The 25,848-nt window shown below is 42.1% G+C and overlaps 2 protein-coding genes across 3 annotated transcripts in view; one reads left to right on the top strand and one right to left on the bottom strand.

Moving 5' to 3' along the window:
- ccdc22 (coiled-coil domain containing 22) overlaps positions 1–7,872 on the top strand; it is a 36,334-nt gene extending 28,462 nt beyond the window's left edge. The window contains exons 12-18 of the mRNA XM_008103927.3: positions 1,273–1,389; positions 1,474–1,575; positions 3,756–3,863; positions 4,563–4,658; positions 4,774–4,833; positions 5,571–5,645; positions 7,406–7,872. Coding sequence (XP_008102134.2) covers positions 1,273–1,389; positions 1,474–1,575; positions 3,756–3,863; positions 4,563–4,658; positions 4,774–4,833; positions 5,571–5,645; positions 7,406–7,519 — 672 coding nt within the window. The 3' untranslated portion in view covers positions 7,520–7,872. The remainder of the gene's footprint in view (positions 1–1,272; positions 1,390–1,473; positions 1,576–3,755; positions 3,864–4,562; positions 4,659–4,773; positions 4,834–5,570; positions 5,646–7,405) is intronic.
- A 91-nt stretch (positions 7,873–7,963) lies between these two features.
- Positions 7,964–25,848, bottom strand: part of foxp3 (forkhead box P3) — a 151,939-nt gene continuing 134,054 nt past the window's right edge. For both annotated transcript variants that reach the window (XM_008103925.3, XM_008103924.3), the window contains exons 2-10: positions 20,961–21,097; positions 20,629–20,700; positions 19,382–19,478; positions 19,182–19,305; positions 17,297–17,375; positions 12,678–12,840; positions 10,477–10,553; positions 9,395–9,496; positions 7,964–8,558 (exon numbers count right to left, since the gene is read on the bottom strand). In XM_008103925.3, the coding sequence (XP_008102132.2) occupies positions 8,286–8,558; positions 9,395–9,496; positions 10,477–10,553; positions 12,678–12,840; positions 17,297–17,375; positions 19,182–19,305; positions 19,382–19,478; positions 20,629–20,700; positions 20,961–21,080 (1,107 nt within the window). In that variant the 5' untranslated portion in view covers positions 21,081–21,097 and the 3' untranslated portion in view covers positions 7,964–8,285. The remainder of the gene's footprint in view (positions 8,559–9,394; positions 9,497–10,476; positions 10,554–12,677; positions 12,841–17,296; positions 17,376–19,181; positions 19,306–19,381; positions 19,479–20,628; positions 20,701–20,960; positions 21,098–25,848) is intronic.

Here is a 25,848-nt window from a genome sequence, read left to right as displayed (position 1 = left end):
AAGCATTGGTACAGCAAATACATTTCAAATAATGGAAATAAAATAGAAAAGAAAAGAAGTCACAGGCAACTAAATAGTTTTGGACCAAAAGCGGGCAACAGCAACCGCATTGTCTGTAGCTTTAAACAACAACTCCTCCGTACATGAGGCAGGGCATTGTGGGCAAGCATACATATGCTGAGTTGTTTGTTCAGCTCCACAGTCACACAAGGTGGAGGATTCCTCCAGGTAGTGCCACCTTGCCAAGTTGTCTTTTGATCTGCCCACTCCGCTTCTGAGTCTGTTCAGGGACTTCCAAGTTGCCCATTCCTGGTTTGCCCCTGGAGGAAGACCCTCATGGCGGGCCATCCAGTTAGAGTTGCCTGGTTTAGCTGCCCAGAGAGACACCCTTGCTGTTGCTGGAGGAACATCAAGAGGAGTGGTGGTTCTCATGAAGCCCTTCCTTGATTTGAGTCTACTGGGAGGAGGCTGATAGTCATGCAGTGGGTGGCTTTCACAATGTTCAACCTTTTTTCTCTCACCGTTAGCAGCAACTTCCCGTCGCACGTCAGGAGGGGCAATGCCAGCTAACTTGTAGAGTTTATCAACAGGTGTAGGTTTAAGGCATCCCGTGATGATTCTGCATGTTTCATTCAGTGCTATGTCCACCTGCTTTGCATGGGCAGACTTGTGCCAAACAGGACAGGCATACTCTGCAGTTGAGAAAGACAAGGCCAGGGCTGATGTTCTTATTACTTGTGGGTCTGCTCCCCATGCGCTGCCAGTCAGTTTCCGCAGGATGTTATTGCGTGCAGCTACTTTGTGCTTGGTGTTCATGCAGTGTTTCCTATATGTTAGTGTTCGGTCTAAGGTGACACCAAGGTATTTAGGATGGAAACAGTGTTCGAGCTCTTGGCCTTCCCAAGTAACTTTCAGTTTCCTGTTGGCTTCGCGTAGAAAACAGTAGTGGACTACAACTCCTAGAACCAATAGCAATTTTCCTGGAGCTGTAATCCAAAACATATAATAATAATAATAATAATAATAATAATAATAATAATAATAATAATAATAATAATAATAATAATAATAATAATGTTTCCAGTTTCAAGTTCTAACCTCAATATGACCCAGAAGACTGGAGATATCCTACAGGTGTACAAGATAGATAGTCCCTTCTTCTCTTTTCTAGACTACATTGACAGATAATGGCGTACTTATGAAGATAAAAAGCTCTGCAAGTGGGGGCAGATTTCAGGGGTTTGGGTCTGAGTGTCTCTCTATCCCTTTCAGGTAGTAGTTGAGAGCAGTGCCCAACGAGTCATCCAGCTGGCTGCCCAATGGGAGAAGCACCGGGTGCCTCTGATCCAGGAATTTCGGGACCTCAAGGCTCTCCATGATTCCAAAGAGGTGACAATGAGCAAAAGTGTGATGAGATGCCCTCTTCCAGATGGGACAGGCCTGATCCCCTCTGTTCTTTGCTTCTCTTTGCAGCTGGAATCCTCCCGGCGCCTTTCTGAGATTAGGGAGCTGCACGAACGGATCCGATCTGCTGCTGATGAGGCTAAACGCAAGGATGATGTCTACAAGCAGTTGGTGGGTGATTTGTGTTGGGTGCCCATGCATGCAAGGCAGAGTTCAACATGCACAAGATGGTTGCCATCGTATGTGTCCCCCCCACCCCAATGATTGTGGTTCTATAGAGGGTTGTTAAAATCTTCCTTTTTCCATTTTACTATTCTGTTACTCTTTCTAATGTGGATATACTAGCTAACATGGCTTGGATGACATATTAGATAATAAGATTTGAATACTTTTGCTTGTTTGCAGATTCATAGGATTTAAATATTCCTTGGGCTTTTTTGTCCTAGTGTGTTTAGTGGACTGAGTCAAGCTTCAATGCTCTGTGCACAAACTGACCCACGGAAAGCCTTGATATTGCAAATTCACTTAATCCTACTGTTCCTTTAGAGCCAGAAGGAGCCTGGCAGGATTTAATTTATTAGAACCACATCTTAGAATAAACCCTGCCCAGGTTCAAAACAAGCTAACTACAAATCTTAGCTAGTTTTGCCCACTTCAGTGTAATTTTTAGAAGTGTACAGGTTCAAATGATAACGGCTAGCTAACTTTCCTTGGTAGTGGAATAAACTTGGTTGGATAAAAGGAAATAGGAAATACAGCCTTTGTCAGGCTCAGTCCTATTTTCCTGAAAATGATATCTTGGCTTCAAATTATAAATAAAATTGTCCAGTATCGTGGCCAGCCTCCATCTAGCTTATGCAGTTTCATGAAATGTTCCTTCTTAAAAAGAACAAAAAACAGAGCTTTCATAGAAAACTAGCTAATCAAAGAGAAACAGCCAGAATCTGGAGAAGTAATATTTCTGGACTAGTATTCTGGGACTAGCTATGCTTGACATGTGCAGGGATTTTCTCTGTGCAGGGATTTATTTATTTATTTATTTACAGTATTTATATTCCACCCTTCTCACCCTGAAGGGGACTCAGGGCAGATCACATTATACACACATAGGGCAAACATTCAATGCCCATAAACACATCAAACAGAGACCGAGACAGACAGACGCAGAGGCAATTTAACCTTCTCCTGAGGGGATGTTCGATTCTGGCCACAGGGGGGAGCAGCTTCTTCATCATCCACTCTGATGGCACTTCCTCATTCCTAGTCGTAAATTAGTTAAACTTGCCTCCCCACTTTTATAAGTGGTACCTTATTTCCTACTTGATAGATGCAACTATCTTTTGGGTTGCTAGGTCAGCAACGAGCAGGGGTATTTTTTATTTTTAATTGACGGGTGCTCACCCCGCCACGTGCTGGCCTCGAACCCATGACTTCATGGTCAGAGTGATTTATTGCAGTGCTCAACAGCCTGCGCCACAGCCCGGGATTGTCATGTGTTATTAAAAGAATATACAAATAACCTGTCTGAAATGGTATGGCCTATATGTGGCCCTTTGGGCTCTTTTCTCAGGCCCTCTTTCACCTTTCTATAAGCATGGCAGGCCGCTATGTCTTCATGCTGAGACCAGTGAAGTCACATGTGGCTGCAACACTAGCCTCAGGCAGACCCTCTTCCTGGACTGTAATTTAGCCTTCACCTCCACAGGACCTAACTGCTCCTCACTGGCGTTCGTGGAGCCAGCGCGTTCCTCTTCTTCCAGGCCTCTGCCCCTGGCAATGAGGCTCCTCTTCGGTTTTCTCTGTCGCCACCACCTTCCTCAGGGGCAAGTTCCTCCTTGGAAAGAAGAATAACAGGAGCAGGAGGGAAGGGAAGGAGAGCCCTAGGCAGCTGCATGCCCAGATGGCAGCAGTGGAGGAGGAGGAAGAGGAGGAACAGCTGCTCTCCTTGTCACCGGAGGCAAAAGCCCAGAAGAAGGGGAATGTGCTGGCGAGAAGTAGCTGAGTCCAGTGGCAGTGGAGGCCAAGGAGCAGGCCAGGAAGAGGATGTGCCCAACTTGGTGCTGAGGAGCCCAATTTCATGGCCGTGGACCAGGCAAACTGCTGTGTGTGAAACCGTCTTTCTCCCTGCCTGGCCCACCCATCCCGCTCCGGCCTGCCATGTGGCCCCCAAGTTAGAAAGTTTGCCCATGCCTGGCCTAGAAGGAAATATAGTGCCTGGGTGAGAAATAAGCTTCTGAATTTTTCTGTACAGTGAGCTAGAACTAAATCCTGTACCTCCTGAAGTAGTCCTTGCATTTTTACATGTTTCTTTATTTCAGCCAATCCCATTCTGATTTTCATTCTGTGTGTAGCTTGTGGAGATGGAATCGCTTCCCAAGGATGTTTCTCGCTCTGCCTATACCCAGCGCATCTTGGAGATTGTCAGTAACATTCGGAAGCAGAAGGAGGAGATCACAAAGGTAGGAAACCCAAGATACCCAAGCAGTTCTTTCTTGAAAGATTGTGTTTAGGATGGAAATGACTCTTTTAGTGCTCTCTCTATCTAGCGTATTTCTAAAGAGGATACATTTCTATGAATTTTCTATGTCCTCTGGATGAATCTGTGTTAATACCCGGTGGAAATCTTTCTGTTCTAAAGTATTTGCTATTATCCACAGCTACTAGTTTCCATCATAAATTCAGGAATGTATGCCATGAGGATACAGGAATCATACTGTATTTGAACCTCTTAAATGAAATGCAGTGTTAAGGTGATGGCTAGGTTCCTAGCCACGTATGGAACCTGTGAAGGGGGCCATTAGAAGTCATCTGTCCAAGAGGTATGAGTGACAAATGGTGGCTATATCCAAAATAGTTGTAAAGGGACAGAGGGCCTTCACAGTTTCCAGGAACTTTGAATTCTTTTATGCTTATGTAAATGTCTGGTCACCAAGGCATCACAAAGAAGGTGGCACCAAGCAGTGTTTATCAGCAAGTGAAGACACCCAACTGTCTTGTGGGCCATGCTGACCACCAAGTACTTGTTCAAAGCCTGGAAGGCTAGTCATTGGATGTTTTACAACTGTGTTTGTTATTAGGAAGTTTGTTTCAAAGGTATCTTTCATTGAAGTTATTTGCTCATCTCCATTTCTAAAGCTTTGTTTTCTTTGCTTCTCCAGATCTTATCTGATACCAAGGAGCTCCAGAAGGAGATTAACGGCCTTACTGGGAAGCTAGACAGGACCTTTGCTGTCACTGACGAGCTGATCTTCAAGGTGTGAAGTCTAAGGACCAAACTTAATGAGATTAAAGGGGTTCTGGGGATTCACATTAGCTGGCCTTTCAATCCTTAACTTTCTCTGTGTGTCTTCTCCTCATTACTTTCTGCAGGATGCCAAACGCGATGAGGCTGTGCGGAAGGCATATAAATATTTAGCAGCCTTACATGAGGTGAGAGGCTTCCTAAAGCAATACAGTCAGCCTTCCTGTCCTCTGGGGTTAGAGACATGGGGCCCACACAAAAATGAGAAACCAGGAATTTTATACCCTTAGGGAACACCTCTCTAGGAATTTCTAGGCCCTCCAGCATGACTCTATATAGTCACCTTCCAACAAAAGATGATCACAACGTCACATTGAAGGACCTAGAGAGAATATTTCATTCAAATCTTAGAATAATCAAGTCTGCAAACGTCCAGACGATATAAAAGACCATATGCCCCTATACCAGCCTTCCAGAACCTTGAGATTTTCTTGGTCCTGCCACAATCGCAGATGGTTTGGTGTGGACGAGTGGCTTCTCAGTGGCTGCTCCCACCTTCTGAAATTCTCTTCTGCTGGAGGCTAGACTGGCCTCCTCCCTGCTGTCCTTTCAACGGCAGGTTATTTAGACAACCTTTTAAAGCTTTGTTATAGGACGTGTTTTATATGTATCTTAACATTTGTATGTTTTTAATTTATTTTAAAATATATTATATGCTTTTTCTTTTAGATTATATGATACATTTTTCAACTTCTTGTTTGTGGAAGCCACCTTGAGCCCAAGTCTGGGAGAAAAGTGGCATATACATAAAATAAGTCCACTAATGTCAAGAACCAATTATAATTATGTCAGCCAGTACAACTATCATGCACACCTTCCCCACTACATGCCTCTTAGTCGATGCTACTTCTTCTCTCTCTTATAGAATTGCAGCCAGCTGATCCAGACTATTGAGGACACAGGGACCATCTTACGGGAAATCCGAGACCTAGAGGAGCAGGTCAGACTCACCTTAAGGGATGGGGCACAGGGAATTATTGTGGTTCTTAAATCTATAGGTAGTGCTGTCAATCATGTGGACGATAATAAAAATCAGATTCTTTTTTCAAATTGTAGGAATATCCTCTATAAAAATTAAAATTCCTGCCGCTTCTGCTTTATTATAATTCTCGTCTTGCTTCCTTTATCTTTTCTTGTCAGTTCACCAACCACAAATAACAAATATTGGATTTGGGATAAAGTTTCTAAACATCTAAATATCCTGGACTTCATTTTTAGGTCATATCTCATTAGTCAATTTGTGTAATCTTGTTATACATTTAGTAGATACAGTAAGATACCCACTCCACCGTTTTCAGAAAGGATATGTTTCCAAGTGGACTGTGGTTGAAAAGCATTCAGTAATAATCTCCCTATAATTTGCTGATAGACCTGTATATTGGATGTTTTTACCCTGCTTCCCCTTCTTTCCCCCTATTGTGATGCAGTACCTACTTTTATACCTTAAATGTACTAAACATATTAAGCTTGTATGAAACTGTGACCTTTATTTCCTGTGCTAGTCTATGACCGAAAGAAATGATTTGATTTGATTTGACTGTGGTCCCCTGAAAATGCCAATTTGACTAAACATCATAAAATTATCTGATTTTCAGTTGCAGCATACTATAGAGTTGCTTTAGAGGACCTAGAGATTGCTAGAGAGGTATAATCTCTAGAGCAGTGGTTCTCAACCTGGGGTTCCCAGATGTTTTTGGCCTATTACTCCCAGAAATCCCAGCCAGTTTACCAGCTGTTAGGATTTCTGGGAGTTGAAGGCCAAAAATATCTGGGTATCCCAGGTTGAGAATCATTGTTCTAGAAGTATAATCCAATACAACTCTATGGTAACTTCAGAGGAAACATAACAGAATCATGCTGGAGGATTCCTAGGCAGATCACTTCCCCCTGGGTGCAGATAAGTAGTTCCACTGTTATGGGAGTCTTACCATACTGGGAACAGAATGTTATATTTTGAAACTCTTGGCTTCCCTTTAGTAAAAGGGCAAGTCTTGCATCATTAAGGTTGCAAGTACAAAGTGTGTGAATGAACGCATTTCCAATGGCTAGATGATGGGGCTTCTTTGCTCTTCTCGGAAGTAAGCAATCAGAAATACAATGCCTGTAACTGAACATGGGATCTACTGTACTTGGTCAAGCATGCAGTATTATACAAGCCATACGTGCCAGGGTTTGGGAGCAGGGTGGTGCTTAATACTGTTTAATTTAACAAACATTCTCAGGTCAGAAGTAGCACCAGCAGCAGCTTTGTAAAAAGCATTATTGAGCTTAACAGTACAGTAGCGGGAGAATGAAGTCATTGGAGTCCTAGTCTTGACCAACACTTGCTGCCCACCAGTTCCAGAGAAATAGGATGTGTGTGTGTGTGACTCATTGAAGCAGTCCATTTAGGATTACCACTAAAAGCTTTTCCCAGCTATCACTTTAGAATGAAAGCTGTCAGAGACATCTGTCTTCCCTTTTTAAAAGATTGTTTATATTTATAACTACTGAATAGGAAAAACATCATGGGCGTTGATGGTTGGTTTTGCTGTTGTTTCAAGGTAGGAAATGTGTGATGGCCTCCTACAGGTAGCTGGGTTGACTGTTTCAATATAATGGGTAACACTAACAAGGTGTGCAGACATGATTCTGTTTTAAATCAAAACTTTCCGTCTATCACAGACATAAACAACCCTGCTGTCTTTCTGTCCTTTCCAGATTGAGAGTGAAACAAGCAAGAAAACATTGAGCAATTATGAGAGGATCCTGGGTGATTACCAGGCCGTGAAACAAGAGAATGCAATACTACTCAGCCGATCCCAAGAGACGTGAAGATCTGTATCCCAACGTGCAGCCACATGGTGCTTCTGGGGGCCTGGCCTCTCTCTCCCTTCATCCCCACTCTGCTGTGCCTCTTAACAAGAAGGGGCACAGGGAATGAGTACTGTGCTCGTTCCTCTGGGCACTCTGGGCATTGTGAGTTGCCTAAAACTGAGCCAAAGTGTGGCACATTTTTGGTGGTGTGGGGAGTGGATCCCTTGTGTTATTCTTACGAAACAGATTGTATATTGGAGAAGCAGGTGCCAGGGCACAAGGTGCTGTTTCCTCCACTAACATTTCAAGCAAACTTCCAGTTTCCTCTCCTCTCCTTGGAATCAAACAATAAAATCACTTTTCTTTTCTTGTTCCTGTGTTTATGTTTTTATTTTTGCCAACTATTAGAGCTAATTGATGTGGAATAACATAAATCTTAAGTAGATGGACAGTTCCAGGCTATCTTGGTTTCCAAATCGCCTCTCTCCAAATTTGATATCCTTTCAATACTTCTGTCTGTTTTTGAGGCAAACAATGCAGGTTGTGTGCTGAGTTCAGAAAAGTTGGCTTTGGGGGAGTACAATTCCCAGCATTTTCCAGTTAGCATGGATACTGACCTTACTCTCTGGAGGTATCGTCCAAAGAGGTAATACTTTCAAGCTCTGGTTGTCTGTTCGTGATTTCGGCACTGCTACAGCTTCTCAGTAATATTAGAGAGCCATCTCAAAACAAACACATAGATCCTTACAGGCCCTCTGAACTCAGCTTCAATAGTTTCAGCTATTTAGCTCATAGTCCCTGCAGAAACAGAAGATGGTATGATGTGCTCTGGCCTGTAATGGTTGCTCCTTTCTGTTCTCAGCTGGGCTGTCCTCTCCCATGGCTCTCCAAAAGCCACTGCTGCTCCATGGCTCCCCAGAAATGGATGTGGATAAGTAGAGCAACGCTGGCTCCTTCTCTTTCGATATTCAAACTCATCCACTGTCCACACGGCTCCCTTCATGTTCTCCACACGTACAAAGCATTTGTGCAAGCTGAGGTTGTGTCGAATGGCATTCTGTGGGTTAAGGAGACTCTGAGAAAGGGGGTCATTGGTAAGACTGCCTCCCTCTGTATCATAGCTTGAAAAAGGTTACTTTTTGGGACTGGGTTCCTTAGCACACACACACCCAGCCTGGATCAGCCTTGAGTCTTAATTCTACTTGTCATGCCTATGTCTCCCTCCTTCATCCCCTTATATTATCTTCTGAAATGTCTCCTTTGTCCCGTAACTTTTTTCCACAAGGTCTAAGCATATAAGCATGCAGCACATTTGCTGTAGATATGAATAGGAACATGCTTAGTAATCACTACCTGTGTTCCAGGAAGCAGAATATAAAAGGCTTGTTTGTATTGAGTCAGACGATTTGTCAGCTTAGTCCAGTAAGATCTACGTACTTTGACAGCAGCTCTTAAGACCAGGAGAAAAAAAACTCATAGGTATGCTGTCTGCTTGATAACTGTAAAGATCTTTAACATCAAATTATTGACATTTCAAATGGTCTCTTGAGCAAAAGAAAATCTAAACATTTACGAATATTCCCCTTTACACGTGTGTGTGTAACTACACACCTTCCTCAAACTTTTCATGGTATCGCTCTATTCTCTCTCCCAAACCTGCTTCTCCACTTTGGTATTAAAAAAAAGTTGTGTTTCCATTTATGTAAAGTTTATAGGGCTCTGTTTAATGGCTGAGCTGAGCCAGACTCCCATTTTTAAGCCAAGACCTTTCACTCAGCAAGAGATATCCCTCCTCCACAATGCCTTGTCTCTACTATTATTATCTCCTGCTTCAAGATGACTTTCCCTCCTTCCATCATTCCCCATGCCCTCCTCCACACAAAACTCCCTTACCTTCCAGGTTGGTATGTGATGTCTGAAGTAGCCAAAGTTGTTGTTGAACCAGCGATAAATCTCATTCAGGCTGAGCTGTTTCTTGGGGGATTCTAGGATGGCCTGAATATCATAAGCATATAATTATAGTGCTGAAGAGGAGAGAACACGGGTAGGACACACTTTGGAAGAACCTCTATGCCCACTTGAATATCATAGGTTCATACAGTCTGGCTGCAAGGGCCACTTCCCAAAGTGTTTCCCCCTCTAGAAGCCATCTTATACAGATTGAGAAGGAGGCCTAATGATATATTGCAGTGCTGCCTGAATATATCAGGACAATTCAGTGTATTGGAAAGCTGTGCCCCAGCAATGTTGCACTGCTAGGAGATCTACAGATGTGACTTATTTGATAACTTCTCAGGCATCAATACTCAAAGGCATTTGGCTTGCCCGTGTTGCACTTGCCTCCTGCCTATTCTGCCATCAGTGCCAGATTTAGGACAAATGAGACCATGTGCTAGTTAAGTTATGAGACCCCTTACTTGAGTTGAAGGAGCCTCCAGTGGCCTAGGGGATAAAAGCCTTGTGACTTGAAGGTTGGGTTGCTGACCTGAAGGATGCCAGGTTCGAATCCCACCCGGGGAGAGCGCGGATGAGCTCCCTCTATCAGCTCCAGCTCCATGCGGGGACATGAGAGAAGCCTCCCACAAGGATGGTAAAACATCAAAACATCCGGGCGTCCCCTGGGCAACGTCCTTACAGACGGCCAATTATCTCACCAGAAGCAACTCTGGTTGCTCCTGACAAGAAAAAAAAATAGACTATCAACACTATAGTTATCTCTGGAATTGCTCCTGGCAATGAATATAAGAAAACTGTCAGCTACTGTTAGAGATCCGGGTATAAGCTGACCTCATGAAAGCCTCAAAGCATGGGACTGTGCTGTAACTAAGGAGAGAGAGATATCAATGCCATGTGGTCTTTTGCTAATGGAATTCAGCCATAAGTGAAAAAATAAATAATGCAGTAAAATGATGCAACTACAGTTGTGCGTGCTAATTGGCCTGGAGTTTACTATTCCCTTTTTTGCAATAACTTACCCAACCAATGAGGGCAGCATATGTGAAAGGGGGGCGAGCAGTAGTGCATCTGTAATACGCCATGCTGGAGTTCCTTTCTGGGTTGGGGAAAAAGAGAATGGAGGTGTTACTAAGTGCAGTTTTTCTTCATTGGAGCTCGGTTATCCCATGTCCTGCCTGGGAGCTCAGTAAATGAGCTTCAGCCTTGAGTGAGATACATTCACAGTAGAAATATGAAGCTGACTTTGGTGAAGTGTGTGAAAAAGAACCACAGGCTTAGATTTCATGTACTTTTCAGTCAGTATAACATTAAGCCAAGGTCAAATGTTACAACTGAATTTAGTAGCAAAATAAAACTAACTTTGTATTTCCAAGAAGATTTTTTTCTATTAGTGAAGGGAGAGCAATTTAGAATCTAGGTAGATCTTATGGTATTTATTTGTTGAATTTATAAAAGGTAAAGGTTTCCCCCTGACATTAAGTCTAGACGTGTCCGATTCTGGGGAATGGTGCTCATCTCCATTTCTAAGCCGAAGAGCCGGTGTTGCCCATAGACACCTCCAAGGTCATGTGGCCAGCATGACTGCATGGAGTGCTGTTACCTTCCCGCAGAGTGGTACCTATTGATCTACTCACATTAGCATTTTTTCGAACTGCTAGGTTGGCAAAAGCTAGGGCTAATGGAGGGAGCTCACTCCACTCTCCATATTCGAACTCCCAACCTTTCGGTCAGCAAGTTCAGCAGCTCAGCAGTTTAATCCGCTGCGCCACCTGGTGCTCCTTGAATTTGTATCCTTCCTTTTTCTCACATCTAGACTTAATATTGTCCAAATCTTTCAGAATACCTAGCATACCTCTAATAATGAGGAAAGGTATCATACACCACTATGAGCCAGCATGATATAGTGGTTTGAACATTGAACTATGACTCTGGAGAACAGGGTTCAAATCCTCACTCAGCCATGGAAACCCCCAAAGGCAAGTTATATTCTCTCAGCCTCTGAGGAACAAATCTTGTCAAGAAAACACTGTCATAGGATTTCCATAAGTCAGAAACTACATGAAAGCACACATCATACAGTACAAAGTGAATGCCATGAAGTAGTCTGATTTTGGATTAGGGGTCTGGGATGCCAGAGTCTGAGTCACTGCCCAGCTATAGAAACTTGAGCAAGCCACACTTTTCATCAAAGAAGGAGACAATGGCAAACCTCTCCCCTAACCTTGCCAAGAAAATCCTATGAGAGGGTCTTCCTAAATTGAAGGCACTGAAGAACATCAAATCATGTGTTAATGCAATTTATATATAATATAATATAAAACTTTATTTATACCCCGCCACCATCTCCCCACGGGGGCTTGGGGCGGCTTACATGGGGCAGAGGCCCAAACAACATAAGGACAAAATATAAGCAACATAATACAAATCACAGTATAAAAAAGATAAAATAGTAATACAATATATCAATTAAAACAATACAAGGATAAAAAATTGCATTTAAAACACATAAATGGTAAGACCGTAATAAATACAGGATAGATTATTAAAAACTATGATGGGATATTTATCCCATATTGTCAGTTAAGAATACATGACAATATACCATCTTTATCAATGAGATCTGCACCCACAGATTCAACCACCCATTGTTTGTTTAAATTTTTTTTCAAAGAGCAGACTTTGATTTTGTCATTTTATATAAGGGACACCATTTTATTAGGTTGCTGTATATAATGGGACTTGAACATTTATTTATTTATTTATTTGCATTTTTATCCCACCCTTCTCACCCGAGGGGACTCAAGGCGGCTTACAAACATTCATGGATATTGATATCCGGGGGTGAGGGATGAAACCAAACCCAAGCAGATATCAAAGTTGCACTATATGTAGAACCTGACATATGGACCTGGAGGTTTGCTGCCTATATGGACTGATTTTTTCTTGTATTTCTCCTTTTTTCTCAGAAGCAGGCAACTCTCTTTAAGCCCAGGATGGGGTAACTTTGCATCTCGCATGCACCAAGCCATTTCTAGAGCAAACAAAATTCAAATCACTAATCCCTACAAGTGAGTGGGATGTGTTGTGTCCTGCAAAGGAGACCAAACAATTCTCTTCAAGCAGAGAAAGATTCTCCTTGTTGAAGATTCCCCTATGTCTTTGCTGTATTCTCACAAGCATTCCATTATTTTTTTCTATCCCTAGTCAGTGAATCACTTACCCGCACTATTGTGGATTTCATGGTGGTTAGAAAAGTAAATCTCACTCCTTGGGTCTTTGCTTTGATGCGGAATAATTAGTCCTGGTACACACAGATGCTGTGAGTGGGAACTGGATGCCAGTTCGGCTCGCATAGCACTCAATCTCTGCTTCTCTTGCGCCAGCTAAATCATGGAGATGAAGAAAGAAGAATACACTTACAGGTTCTACCATCTACGTCTAGGGTATGGAACCTCTGTCTTCTCCATGGAGAAATTTGATTTCAGGTGAATTCTCAAGGATTTCATTCCACTGATGGGTTGCCAAGAATGCCAGCATATTTTAGAGCTCTCATCACCAGAAACTGAGCTTTAGAAGAAACATTTTAAGGACAGAGAAACTTCCCCTGTTCAAAGGCTGGGAAGGAACTACCAAATGAGGCCGTTATGCTGAAAGAGAGCGTAGTTATCTGGTCAAACCGAGGGATCAGGTTTTGGCCCGAGACTCTGAAGCCCCTTATGTTTGATCTAAACGTACCACGTACCATCTTGCAACACACCTTTGAAACGAAGAGAAAGAAATTGTAGCATAAGCTTTCACAAACTTAGTCTACTACCTCAGATTATTACAGTTCGGGTCCAGCCTATTTGCATGACCACGTCTCCCCCATGAACCTACTCGGGCCTTAAGATCCTCCGGGGAGTCCTTTTTCACGGTCCCGCCACCCTCACAAACGTGGTTGGTGGCAACACGGGAAAGGGCCTTCTTGGTGGTGGCGCCCCAGCTCTAGAATGCCCTCCCCAAAGAAATTAGACAGACTCCTTCCCTAGCTTCCTTTAGGAAAGAATTAAAAACTTTGACGTGGATACAGGCATTCAAAAATGGTTGATTATAATTCTACTGTGGTGGTGGTTTTTAGCTGCACCAATGCCAACTGACTTGAACTAGTTCTGCCTCTGACAGGCAACATGTTTAAATCCAGCAAAAAAAATTAAATTCGTATTATTTCTTTTGTGATTATTGTTAAGTCAATCTGTTAGGTTTTTTGATATTGTCGTTAAGTATTATGTTTTTATTTTGGCCTTTTTTGCATTGTGGTTTATCTTTTGTTTAGGTTTTTGATATTATTGTTTATGTATCATGTTGTGTTTTGCACTGTGCTTTTACTTCTTGTAAGCCTCCCCGAGTCCTGTTTGGAGGGGGCGGGATATAAATAAAGATTATTACAGTAGAGTCTCACTTATCCAACACTCGCTTATCCAACGTTTTGGATTATCCAACGCATTTTTGTAGTCAATGTTTTCAATACATCGTGATATTTTGGTGCTAAATTCATAAATACAGTAATTACTACATAGCATGACTATGTATTGAACTACTTTTTCTGTAAAATTTGTTGTTAAACATGATGTTTTGGTGCTTAATTTGTAAAATCATAACCTAATTTGATGTGTAATAGGCTTTACCTTAATCCCTCCTTATTATCCAACATATTCGCTTATCCAACGTTCTGCCGGCCCGTTTATGTTGGATAAGTGAGACTCTACTGTATTATTATTTTTCTTGTATGACACAGCAAACAAGATAGATATGCTGGATTTCATATCACAAAATCACAAGTTGAACACTTCCCAAGTGTCTAGGACTGTGTGATGTATTTTTGGATGATGCGCGCAGATCCCAGTAGGGTGGCCTTTTGCAGTTGTTATTATTATTATTTTAAGACACAGCAAACAAGATAGATATGCTAGATTTCATTTCACAAAATCACAAGTCAAACACTTCCCAAGTGTCTAGGACTGTGTGATGTATTTTCAGATGATGCGTGCAGATCCTAGTAGGGTGGCCTTTTGCAGTTTGCAGATCTTAATTTTGTCAATGTCTGTTTCCAAATGCCGGCTGAGATCTTTTGACACGACACCCAATGTGCCAATCACCACTGGAACCATTATTATTATTATTATATTGTATGATACAGCAAACAAGATAGATATGCTGGATTTCGTATCACAAAAGCACAAGTCGAACACTTCCCAAGTGTCTAGGACTGTGTGATTATTTTCGGATGATGCACACAGATCCCAGCAGGATGGCCTTTTGCAGTTGGCAAATTGTAATTTTGTCAATGTCTATTGTTTCCAAATGCCGGCTGAGATCTTCTGGTACGGCACCTAATGTGCACTGATTTCTGCCAGAGCCTTTGAAGTTCAATCTTGAGGTCCTGATAGCGGCTGACTTTTTCCTGTTGTTTTTCGTCAATGCGACTGTCACCTGGGATGGCAACATCAATGATCCAAACCTTTTTCTTTTCTACAACTGTGATGTCTGGTGTGTTGTGTTCCAGAACTTTGTCAGTCTGGATTCAGAAGTCCTACAGTATCTTTGCGTGCTCAATTTCCAATACTTTTGCAGGTTTGTGATCCCACCAGTTCTTTACTGCTGGGAGGTGGTACTTGAGGCATAAGTTCCAATGAATCATTTGAGTCACATAGTTGTGCCTCTGTTTGTAGTCTGTCTGTGCGATTTTCTTACAGCAGCTGAGGATATGATCAATGGTTTCGTCGGTTTCCTTGCACAGTCTGCATTTTGGGTCATCAGCTGATTTTTCGATCTTGGCCTTAATTGCATTTGTTCTGATGGCTTGCTCCTGGGCTGCAAGGATCAGGCCTTCTGTCTCCTTCTTCAGGATCCCATTCGTGAGCCATAGCCAGGTCTTCTCCTTAGCAGCTTTTCCTTTAATTTTGTCAAGGAACTTTACATGCAATGTTTTGTTGTGCCAGCTGTCAGCTCTAGGTTGTAGTGTGGTAGAACTGACAGCTGGCACAACAAAATATTATTATTATTATTATTATTATTATTATTATTATTATTATTATTATTATTATTGTATGACACAGCAAACAAGATAGATAAACTGAAGACCTGGCTATGTACGCAGGCATTTGAAGAATAAGCATGTGTTGGCTTCGACTCGGTCTGAATTACGGCACGTCTGGTGGATCAATGGCATAAGCACTTTGCATTGTTTTAAACTTTGTATATTGTATTTTATGACTATTTTATGACTATTTTATGATTGTTTTAACTGTTTTAATCATTTTAGTTTATTTTATATCAGTGTAACGGCATCAATTGCCACTTGTAAGCCGCCCTGAGTCCCCTCGGGTGAGAAGGGCGGGGTATAAATAATTGAAATAAATAAATAAATAAATAAATAAATATGCTGGATTTCATATCACAAAATCACAACTCGAACACTTCCCAAGTGTCTAGGACTGTGTGATGTATTTTCGGATGATGCGAGCAGATCCCAGTAGGGTATTATTATTACAGTAGAGTCTCACTTATCCAACATAAATGGGCCGGCAGAATATTGGATAAGTGAATATGTTGGATAATAAGGAGAGATTAAGAAAAAGCTTATTAAACATCAAAATAGGTTATGATTTTACAAATTAAGCACCAAAACATCATGTTATACAACAAATCTGACAAAAAAGTAGTTCATTACACATTAATGCTATGTAGTAATTACTGTATTTATGAATTTAGCACCAAAATATCACAATGCATTGAAAACATTGACTACAAAAATGTGTTGGATAAGTGAGACTCTACTGTATTATGAGACTCAAGTCTATGAAAGTTTATGCTACAGCTTTTTCTCTCAGTCTCAAAGGTATCATAACATCCCTTTTTATACTGATATTCCAGACGAACACAGCTTTGTTTCTGAATTCTACCTATCATATTGGAAAGAGACGGCAAGGCGAGCATCACACGTTCTGCCCAGAGTCATATACCTTATATCTAGGCTAGAAATGTAATCTTCTCATACTGCTGACATCATGGGGGAGGGAACCAGGCAGAAAAGATGATTGCTCAGAGTGAGATGGGCAGAGGAGTATAGGACTGCAAGTACACAGCTGGATGCCTCTTACAACGTCATCACATAAAAGTCCATAAGTAGGGAGACAATGGAGGAATCCATGGAGCAGCGGGGAAAACCATCAGGCAATGCCCCACATCACCCCCTTATGTTTCCCATGCCGTTTTGCATCTACTCCTGGCTTAGTTCCCCCACTATCCCCAGCTTAGTCTATGAGTACAGGGGTAGTCATCCATGTTCTCAGGGCTGCCTCTTAGCATGTTGCTGAGAAACAGCATACATAGAGCTGAGACGGAGCCCTACCGGAAGTAGCCCTGCATCATGTGATGGGCTCTAGTGGGCTCCATCCCAGCTGTGTCTTGGCAGTGCCCCAGAACAGGGCTTTTCCCATATGTGATGAGGTCCTTACTGTGACCTTTCTCAGCAATTCTACCAGTCCATTTTCCATTCTGCTTATTCTTTAGATTCACCCCATTCCTACTCCATCATCAAGAATTCTACAGATTCTAGGAATATATAATCTGCATTTTTTAAATCCCCCCACTCCCAGCTCCCTTAAGTTTTAGCATCCCCCCCCCCCCAATTGCACTGCAAATCCTGATGTTACCATGAATCTGGTGCTTTTCCCTTCTGGTAAGTAGCCTTTGCCATTTTAGTTACTCCATGAGACCACTTGGACCTGATATCAGAATACCTTGCATGGCATTGTCCTTGGAATTCCTTTCTTCTTCCCCAGGTGAGGTTGTCCTTACCTGATCCTCTAACTTGCGCACCAGCTCCTCTTGCATCTGCCACTCAACATGGCCCCCTCTGCGATCCCTGCCAGTAGATCTGCACGAGAAACTAGGGGTTGGTTGGAAAAATCCCAAGTACATGCTTGCAAACATGATCCCTCAGCAGTTGCCACCTTGTGTGAAACACAAAGAGCTTGAATTTTCCCATTAGGCACGTTATCGTTCAGACAGCACACAAACTTTCTGCCACAGAATGTAATTGTACCAACCAACTCGGATGTCTTTAGAACAGTGACATCATCAACTTCTACTGGTCAAGATAGTTATATACTGTTATCACATGCATTTTCAGAAGAAGCATGCTTCTTTATATCAGTCTGATGGGGGAAGGAGAGAGGAAAAATACAGCTGTACTCATGTCCTGTGAGTAGACTTCACAAAGACACCTAGTTGGTCATTCTGGCGACTGAATATTGGACTAAACATGTCTTTAATCTGACTTAACAAAGCTCTTTTGATGTTCACATGAAACTAAAACTGTCTTCCTTCAAAGAAGTTTTATTTCCACTTCTGTTGGGTGTGCTTTGGTTATATATTCCAGTGCGGTGGGAATTAAATAGAATAGCCCTTGCAGTCTCCTTCGACTTTATGATTCTATAAAGTTCTGCTTACTTGCCAAAATCAGACAAAATCATGTCTGATCTTGGCAAGTAAGCAGGTTCAATCCTGGTCAGAACCTGGATGAAAGGCGGCCAATGAATACCAATTGCTGTAACTATATTTCAGAGGAAAGAACTGGGAAAACCACCTCTGTGTATTCCTTGCCTGAGAAAGCACTATGAAATTTTTGAGGTCAAGGAACTTGTAACGTACACACACACACTGCAATGAGATAGACATAATAACTTAACCTAGCTTTATTTGTTTTCCTTCTCCCTTGCAGGTTAAATATTTCAATTATTTCATTGTATTCAGTTCTCAGTCCTTCCTTTCTTCTAGATCTAGATCCAAACTTTAGGAATCAAAATATCCATCAAATTTACTTATTTTTCCCTATGGCCCCTGACATCTACTGCCTTACTCTCCCTAATGGTAGAATTAGCCTGGGATCCAAATTCAAATATGGTTGTTGTGTGTTTTCTGGGCTGTATGGCCATGTTCCAGAAGCATTCTCTCCTGACGTTTCACTCACCTCTAGGGCAGGCATCCTCAGAGGTTGTGAGGTGTATATAATATGCCTCACAACCTCTGAGGATGCTTGCCATTGATGTGGGTGAAACGTCAGGAGAGAATGCTTCTGGAACATGGCCATACAGCCCGGAAAACAGACAACAACAACCCTGTGATTCCGGCCATGAAAGCCTTTGACAACACATCAAATTCAAATACAGCAGAGTCTCACTTATCCAAGCTTCTGGATTATCCAAGCAATTTTTGTAGTCAATATTTTCAATATATTGTGATATTTTGGTGCTAAATTCGTAAATACAGTAATTACAACATAAAATTACTGCGTATTGAACTACTTTTTCTGTCAAATTAGTTGTATAACATGATGTTTTGGTACTTAATTTGTAAAATCATAACCTAATTTGATGTTTAATAGGCTTTTCCTTAATCCCTCCTTATTATTCAAGATATTCGCTTATCCAAGCTTCTGCCGGCCTGTTTAGCTTGGATAAGTGAGACTCTACTGTATCAATAAAATGACTTTGTTTGTAGACAACACGAAAATAAATGATAGAGAACTTCTAGGAAATCTTCTGAAAACTCTGGAGAAGAGCTGCAGTAATGAAACAAAGGGCAGTAGGAGATGCACAGGCCCTTATTGAAAGGTTTGGGTTCTTTGTTACAAGAGAGCCCAATTCAAGCTGGGAAATAGATAAAAGGTCTGTCTGCTCACCTTTCCACAAGACTATGGAGGTAAGGGGTGTTGTCCACAACTAACTGCTTCCCAGGGGACCTCTCTTTGGAGTAGGCTGCAGTGATAGAGTGGTGAGTCCGTTCCCATTTTTCAGTGTTGATCCCTGAAATAAAGCAAGGTCATGATGAGTAAGAAGCCATGCAGATCAATGTCACCTTTTCTCCCCTGTTTTTACTTACAGGAGGATGGAGTAAGGCCTGTGTTTGCTGGTGGGACCCCCTGTGATAATGGCTCGGAAAGGAGAGGTATCTGTTGACTGCTTCCTGTGAAGACGATCTAAGAGGAATAAAGGGGAAAGCCATTTTCATATGCTTACTCTTTAATTCAGGCTATGGGAAATTGTTTAAAGGAGGCTTGTTATATTATTTATTATATGAGGAAACAGGACCCATGTATCCTATACAGGCTGAGTACTTCTTATCTGAAGTGCTTGGGACACTTCAGGCATGGTTTGGATTTTGTTTTTGTTTTTAATTTGGGATCTCTGCATATACATAATGAGGGATCTTGGAGATGGGGCTCAAATCTAAACATAGAATGTATTTATGTTTCATAAAGCACACAGCCTGAAGTTAATTTTCAAAGCATTGTGCATGAAACAAAGTTTGCATACACTCAACTATCAGAAAGTAAAGGTGTCACTTTCTCAGCCCCGCATGAGGACAATTTGAAATACTGGAGCATTTCAAATTTCTGGAAAAGGAATACTCAACCTGTATTTTATGATCCATGCCATAGCTATTCCATTGTATTATTTTAATTATTTTAAGAACTGTGAGGTGATAGCTACCGTGTTTCCCCAAAAATAAGACAGTGTCTTATATTAATTTTTGATCCCAAAGATGCTCTAGGTCTTATTTTCGGGGATGTCTTATTTTTCCATGAAGAAGAATTCACATTTATTGTTGAACAAAAAAATGAACATTTATTATATACTGTACAGTAGTTGTCATCACAAACCAGCATAACCAGACAAACTGAATCCTATCAAGAATTTCTTGTTACTACCATTATTTTCATGTACAACACTCTATGGTAGATACATTTACCGATCCTGCATGCTCTGGTGTTCTGTTTGGCAGGCATGCTTCCAAACAAAAACGTTGCTAGGTCTTACTTTCGGGGGAGGCCTTATATTTAGCAATTTAGCAAAACCTCTACTAGGTCTTATTTTCTGGGGATGTCTTATTTTAGGGGAAACAGGGTACTAAAGAAGGGGCTTAGAATTTTTAAAATAAATTACGGATATTTTAGATTTCTAATTAAAATCTTGGAATTCCAGATTTTGGTAGTAATATATTGACTAATTTCTGCATATCAGGGGTTTGGGCTGGATGCACCTTGTATTCTCTTCCAACTCTATGATTTGATTATTTATACACTATACTTCCTTGAACTCTTAGTTAATTTTGGGTTCTGGGAATACCTGTTGAGTTGGCATTACTTGGTTCTGTTTGTTTTGAGAAGTACTGATGGGCCTTGGTTGGCTCAGAGTCATCTGGAAAAAAAGAAAGGAGCAAAGCAATTATTTTGAAACAACATAGTTGGATCCATCACCATCATTTTATAGGCCTTTAAGATTCTGGTCCTCCTGAATATTGTGTAGTCTATTGATACAAGAAGATAGAAAGTCTGCTTCAGAATCAAGGCCAAAAGAGAAACAGAGAAGGAGGACATGGAATAGAATTTGGAGATTGAGTGGGTTTGACATTTGCCAAGAGTGCCCCCCCCCCCCAAATGTCATGCCCTGGGACTTACTTGCTCCTTGTACGGCCCAGCACATATCAGGACGGATGGGCGGTTCTGGGTACCTCTTCTCGGGGACGAATGCAATATGTTCTTGGAAACTGGAGAAGAGGGTGGCTTGGAACCAGGCATCGAGAAGGCGGGTATGTCTGGAATAAAATGTCATTAAACTAAATTAAAATTGTAGCATCTTTTCTGTTCATACTGATAGTGCGGACCCCCCCCCCCCCCTTTCTATAATTCATCTGACCTGCAGAGGAGGGTTCCACAAACCCAGATTGCCTGCAAAGTGGGAGAACGTTCAGACCGCAACAAATTATTATTAAATTTTCTTTTCATTGCTTTCCCCAGCCCTGACACTGTAACTAATCCTTAAATAAAAAAAGTATCTTTTCCTTTAACTTGAAATCCTCTTCAGTGGTTACTTAGTGTCCCTTTTCTTACTCTCTCGCATGAATGTTTCTCTCTCTCCTTCCCTCCATTAATCCTGTCGCACTCTCCCCTGCCATTCCCTGGGAGAGAAATGTAGTTTCCTCAAGGACCAGCCGCGATCCTCCTCCGTTCATCCATTCATCTTCATTTTTATGAATGACCGGACTTCTCATTCATATGTTTGCCTTCAGTTCTATGAATCGCCGGGCTACCAAGGACTGGAATCAACAGGAATCCCTTCGCATTATTATTGCCTGAACTGCTTATGAACTTTCCATGAATTGCATGCTTATATGTTTATGAAATATTGGGATCAATTCTTTATTAGCTGATTAGCCAAATGTAACTTGATCTGTGGGCTCCCAGGAAGACCCCCAAATTCATGTATTTCCCCTTTATATATATTATATTACAAAAAAGGAAACCGGGTTTTCTCTCCCCTTTAAAACCGGAGGGAATCTGAATCTCCTCCCGGTCCTCAGGCAACCCGCGATATCTCCAGATTGTTTACCCACACCCCCCCCAGCCTATACTTCCACTCAGAACTCACTCAATTTTGCACCAAGAATCACCATAATTCATATTTATGTCTAAAATCGCCTAACTTTTAAAATACAACCAACAGAGATCATTTTTGACCATTCCCTCTCCGATCATCAGCTGATTGTCAAACTGCGTTCTTTGCCTAAATCGCCTCCCGCCGTGCATTATTAGCGCAGGAAGGGAAAATAAGCTATAAACGCTAATATTTAGTATATTTTCGGCAATTTTGGGTGGAAATTGATAAGATATGATTTTCTATATTTCCTAGTATACTTTAATCAATGAAGGCACAGTCTGAACTCTAGCTGACCCCGGAAATCCCTGCCTTTCCTCACCCTAGATTCTGGGCTTCACACATATAAGAAGGTAAACTGTCACCAAAAAAGATTTAATCTATTTTGCAACTGCATGGCCCATAGCCAGAGATTGACCCCTAGATCGGAGCAGCCCCACGGGTGATAAGATCTCATATGGTCATGTTGACCACAATCCCATCCTGGACCCCTGGGGAGCCAAAAGGAAGACTCCCCACTGGTCCTGCCTCCGTAATCCCATAGTGTCAATATAAACTGACATCTCCGCCACACCTTGAGGTGTTCATGAACTGTGTACGTGCATAAAAGACCCCGGACATCCCAAATGACGCTATTCAAAAACAGCAATAATCTTAAGATTATCTTGGGAGGCGCTAGCCTTGGGTGATCGCTTTGCATAAGATAACTCCAATAATTCATTCACCAGAAGCCATTGTCCAGCTGATTCCCGCCTTCCCCAACCTGATTGGCCCTGGCAGAGGTGAAGGCTGTCCCTCATTGGCTAAGGCGCAGAGCGGGAAGCCTAGCTCCCGCCTAATGTGACACCCTCGACCTATCAGCAGTCAGATGAGCGGAGGGACGGGGCGGGAAGTTCAAATAGACTTCAAACTTGAAAAATGTATAAAATGGCTTTATTTCGAATGTATCGTTACATCTCGCATGGCGATCTATCGCGGCGGATGTCCTTTTTAGCTGAATCGCTTTAATAAACACTTTGGCAGTTTTTCCTTCAACTTGGCAGAGTCTTTTCTTTCGGTCTCAGGTAAATTTATATTCTGATTTATTTTCTGATTCCCTGACGGCTCGCCAAGGTTCGTTCCCTCCTCCTCGGAGCAGTCGGATCTCCTTCGCAGGGCAGATCCGGGCTAATTGCGGTCTCGATAACAATACCCCTCAGGTCTGTTATCCAATGCTACTCCACCCAAAATAGAGCCACAACTGGATGACTGGAATCAGTTGCTGTTGAGATTATGTTCTTAATGATGGTTTACATGTTTTGATGTTGGTTATGCTTGCAATGTACATGTATTTTATGGTGTTGTTTTTTAATTATGTTTAATTGGGCTTAGTCCCCATGTTATCTCACCCCGAGATGGGGTGGGATATAAGAATAAGGTTGTTGTTGTTGATGATGATGATGATGATGATATTATTATTATTATTATTATTATTATTATTATTATTATTATTACCTTGAGAGATTTCCCTACTTCCTACCCCTACCCACTAAGTGTCCATAAGCATTACACATCTGCCTGACTCGTGCAATCACAATAAACAGGGATTACCAATCCGTTGTCTTCCTGTTTCTTAAATACCTGTGCTTGACAAGCCATGAACCCCTCATTCTTCCTGCTTATCCTTTTGCCCTAATCTCTGAGCCCATCAGGGCACCCAAGTCACCCATTGTTCCAAATCTGGGAATATCACGGAAACTATGTCCCCCAGGAGAAACCCATCAGTCACCCTTTTCCCCATGATCTAGCCGATTCTTTCCCAACCCGTCCACCCCCAAAGCAGGCAGACACAAACAGACAGTAGTCATCTTCAACCAATGACATTGGCTGAATGTCATTGAACTTCCCTCCATATCTATCTGCCAGTCAGCATGAAATCCATGGACCTTTAAACTTTCGGCCAATAACAGCCAGTAACTGAGAGCCCCCCTCATTCAGTGGGACTGCGGGTCCTGAAACCACATCAATCAATTTTGTACTTTTCTAAATGTCTATAAAATCTCTTTAAAATGCTCATGCTTGTGACATGGGGGCATGTCAGATCTAGGATTTGGCAGTCACCTGGCATCTGCCTTTGGCCCATATTGAATAAGCTGACGCTCTGTTTCTCAGAGCTGGGGTTTTGTGAGTTGCAGTACGGTCTCCATCTCTCTGCCCCATTGCCTTACCGGTCGCTGATAAGCTTTGAAATCTTTATTTGGTATGATAGAGAGAATGTGCAATAGTTATTGACCCTGATTAAGGAGCGAAGACACCACTGGTTTGGAAAAACTTCTGGTTACCTACTTTTGGTTTAAGGTGAGCTCTGTCTATTTCCAAAAAGAAGTATGTTTAGAGCAGAAAAAAAACCTCGAACCAAAGTAAAAGGCAATCTCTCTTTCTGTCTTTGACTTTCTGTCCTCTCTCAAAATACTTTGTGTATATGGAAAACAGTACCTCTGCAAAACGACAGTATACAAAAATGTGTAAACAACTGTATACAAAAATCCAACCCCCCTTCCCCCAGAAATATCAGAATTTTTGTAGAAATGAAATTTTCACCAAAATGCCCCAAAAGCTAAAATGAAGATTTTATTATAGGAATGATAGGAAAATTACTCAGGGTTCTGCAAGGAAGAAAAGTTTGACTGTTTTTTTGTGAGTTCGCGATTATGTCACAGAGGGGTCAAGTTAAGTAAACATAGAAAAAGGACACTCTAACGCTATTCATACTGTCTAACTCTAATCCTATCTAACACAGGCATGGGCAAGCTTTGGCCCTCCAGGTGGACTTCTGTTGTAGTTGGGCCAAGGGGCAGTTCTGGTACTACTGCTAGTAGGAGGAAAAGGGATAATGGTGAGCAGATGTCTGATGAGGAACAGAAAGTAAAGCGGATTCGGGAGATACTTATGGCTCCTTCTGAGGATGAAACGTTTGAGGGTTTCTCTAGTGATGAGGGGTCAATGCTGGAAGATGATGGGTTAACAGAAAGTAGAGGAACTAAGAGGTCAACTCTGGAGCAAGAGTCAGATTTTTTTTTTTATCGTGTCAGGAGCAACCGGAGTTGCTTCTGGAGTGAGAGAATTGGCCGTCTGCAAGGACGTTGCCCAGGGGACGCCCGGATGTTTTTGATGTTTTTACCATCCTTGTGGGAGGCTTCTCTCATGTCCCCGCATGGAGCTGGAGCTGATAGAGGGAGCTCATCCACACTCTCCCCAGGTGGGATTCGAACCTGGCAGCTTTCAGGTCAGCAACCCAACCTTCAAGTCACTTAGTCCACTACGCCATCTGGGGGCTCCAAGAGTCAGATGAGGAAAGGGAAAGGAAGAAGATCTGGGAAATACTTACTGCTCCCACGAAAGATGAAACGTTTGAGGGTTTTTCAGGGGATGATGGGTCTGGGAGTGGGATGGAAGATACTACAGACTGGACTCAAGTAAATGTGTGTGCAGAACCAGTTTCTGAGGGTGCATCAGAAGACTGGCAAACTACTGATAAGCCAGGGACATGGGGAGATCTAAGTCTTGAACAAAGATGGAGCAATTGGAGGGCTGATGGGCGAGGTTCACATATGAGATTGGGATCAGCTGTGGATAATGATGACAGGGTGGAGGCCTCATCATCATCAGACTCTGAGGTGTAAGTTAAAAGTGGAGTTGGAAATGAAGGTTCCTTGCAGAAGGCAAGGTGTCATTTTGGGACATTGCTTTGTCACTGCCTGTTCTCCTTGGGTCCTGGCTGTACAGCTACGTGTTCCTGAATCCTGGTTGCGTTTCTGGCTTCCCTTTGGCTTTTGAATCCAGCTTTGGCTCCTGACGACAGCAACACTCGTTCCTGGCTTCCCTTTGGCTTTTGAATCCGGCTTTGGCTTCTGATGACCGACAACGCTTGCT

The sequence above is a fragment of the Anolis carolinensis genome, chromosome 2 (genome assembly GCF_035594765.1).
Source record: "Anolis carolinensis isolate JA03-04 chromosome 2, rAnoCar3.1.pri, whole genome shotgun sequence".
NCBI classification, from domain to species: domain Eukaryota; kingdom Metazoa; phylum Chordata; class Lepidosauria; order Squamata; family Dactyloidae; genus Anolis; species Anolis carolinensis.
Note: the sequence above shows the minus strand (reverse complement) of the source record. Positions and strands in the feature narration are given on the sequence as shown.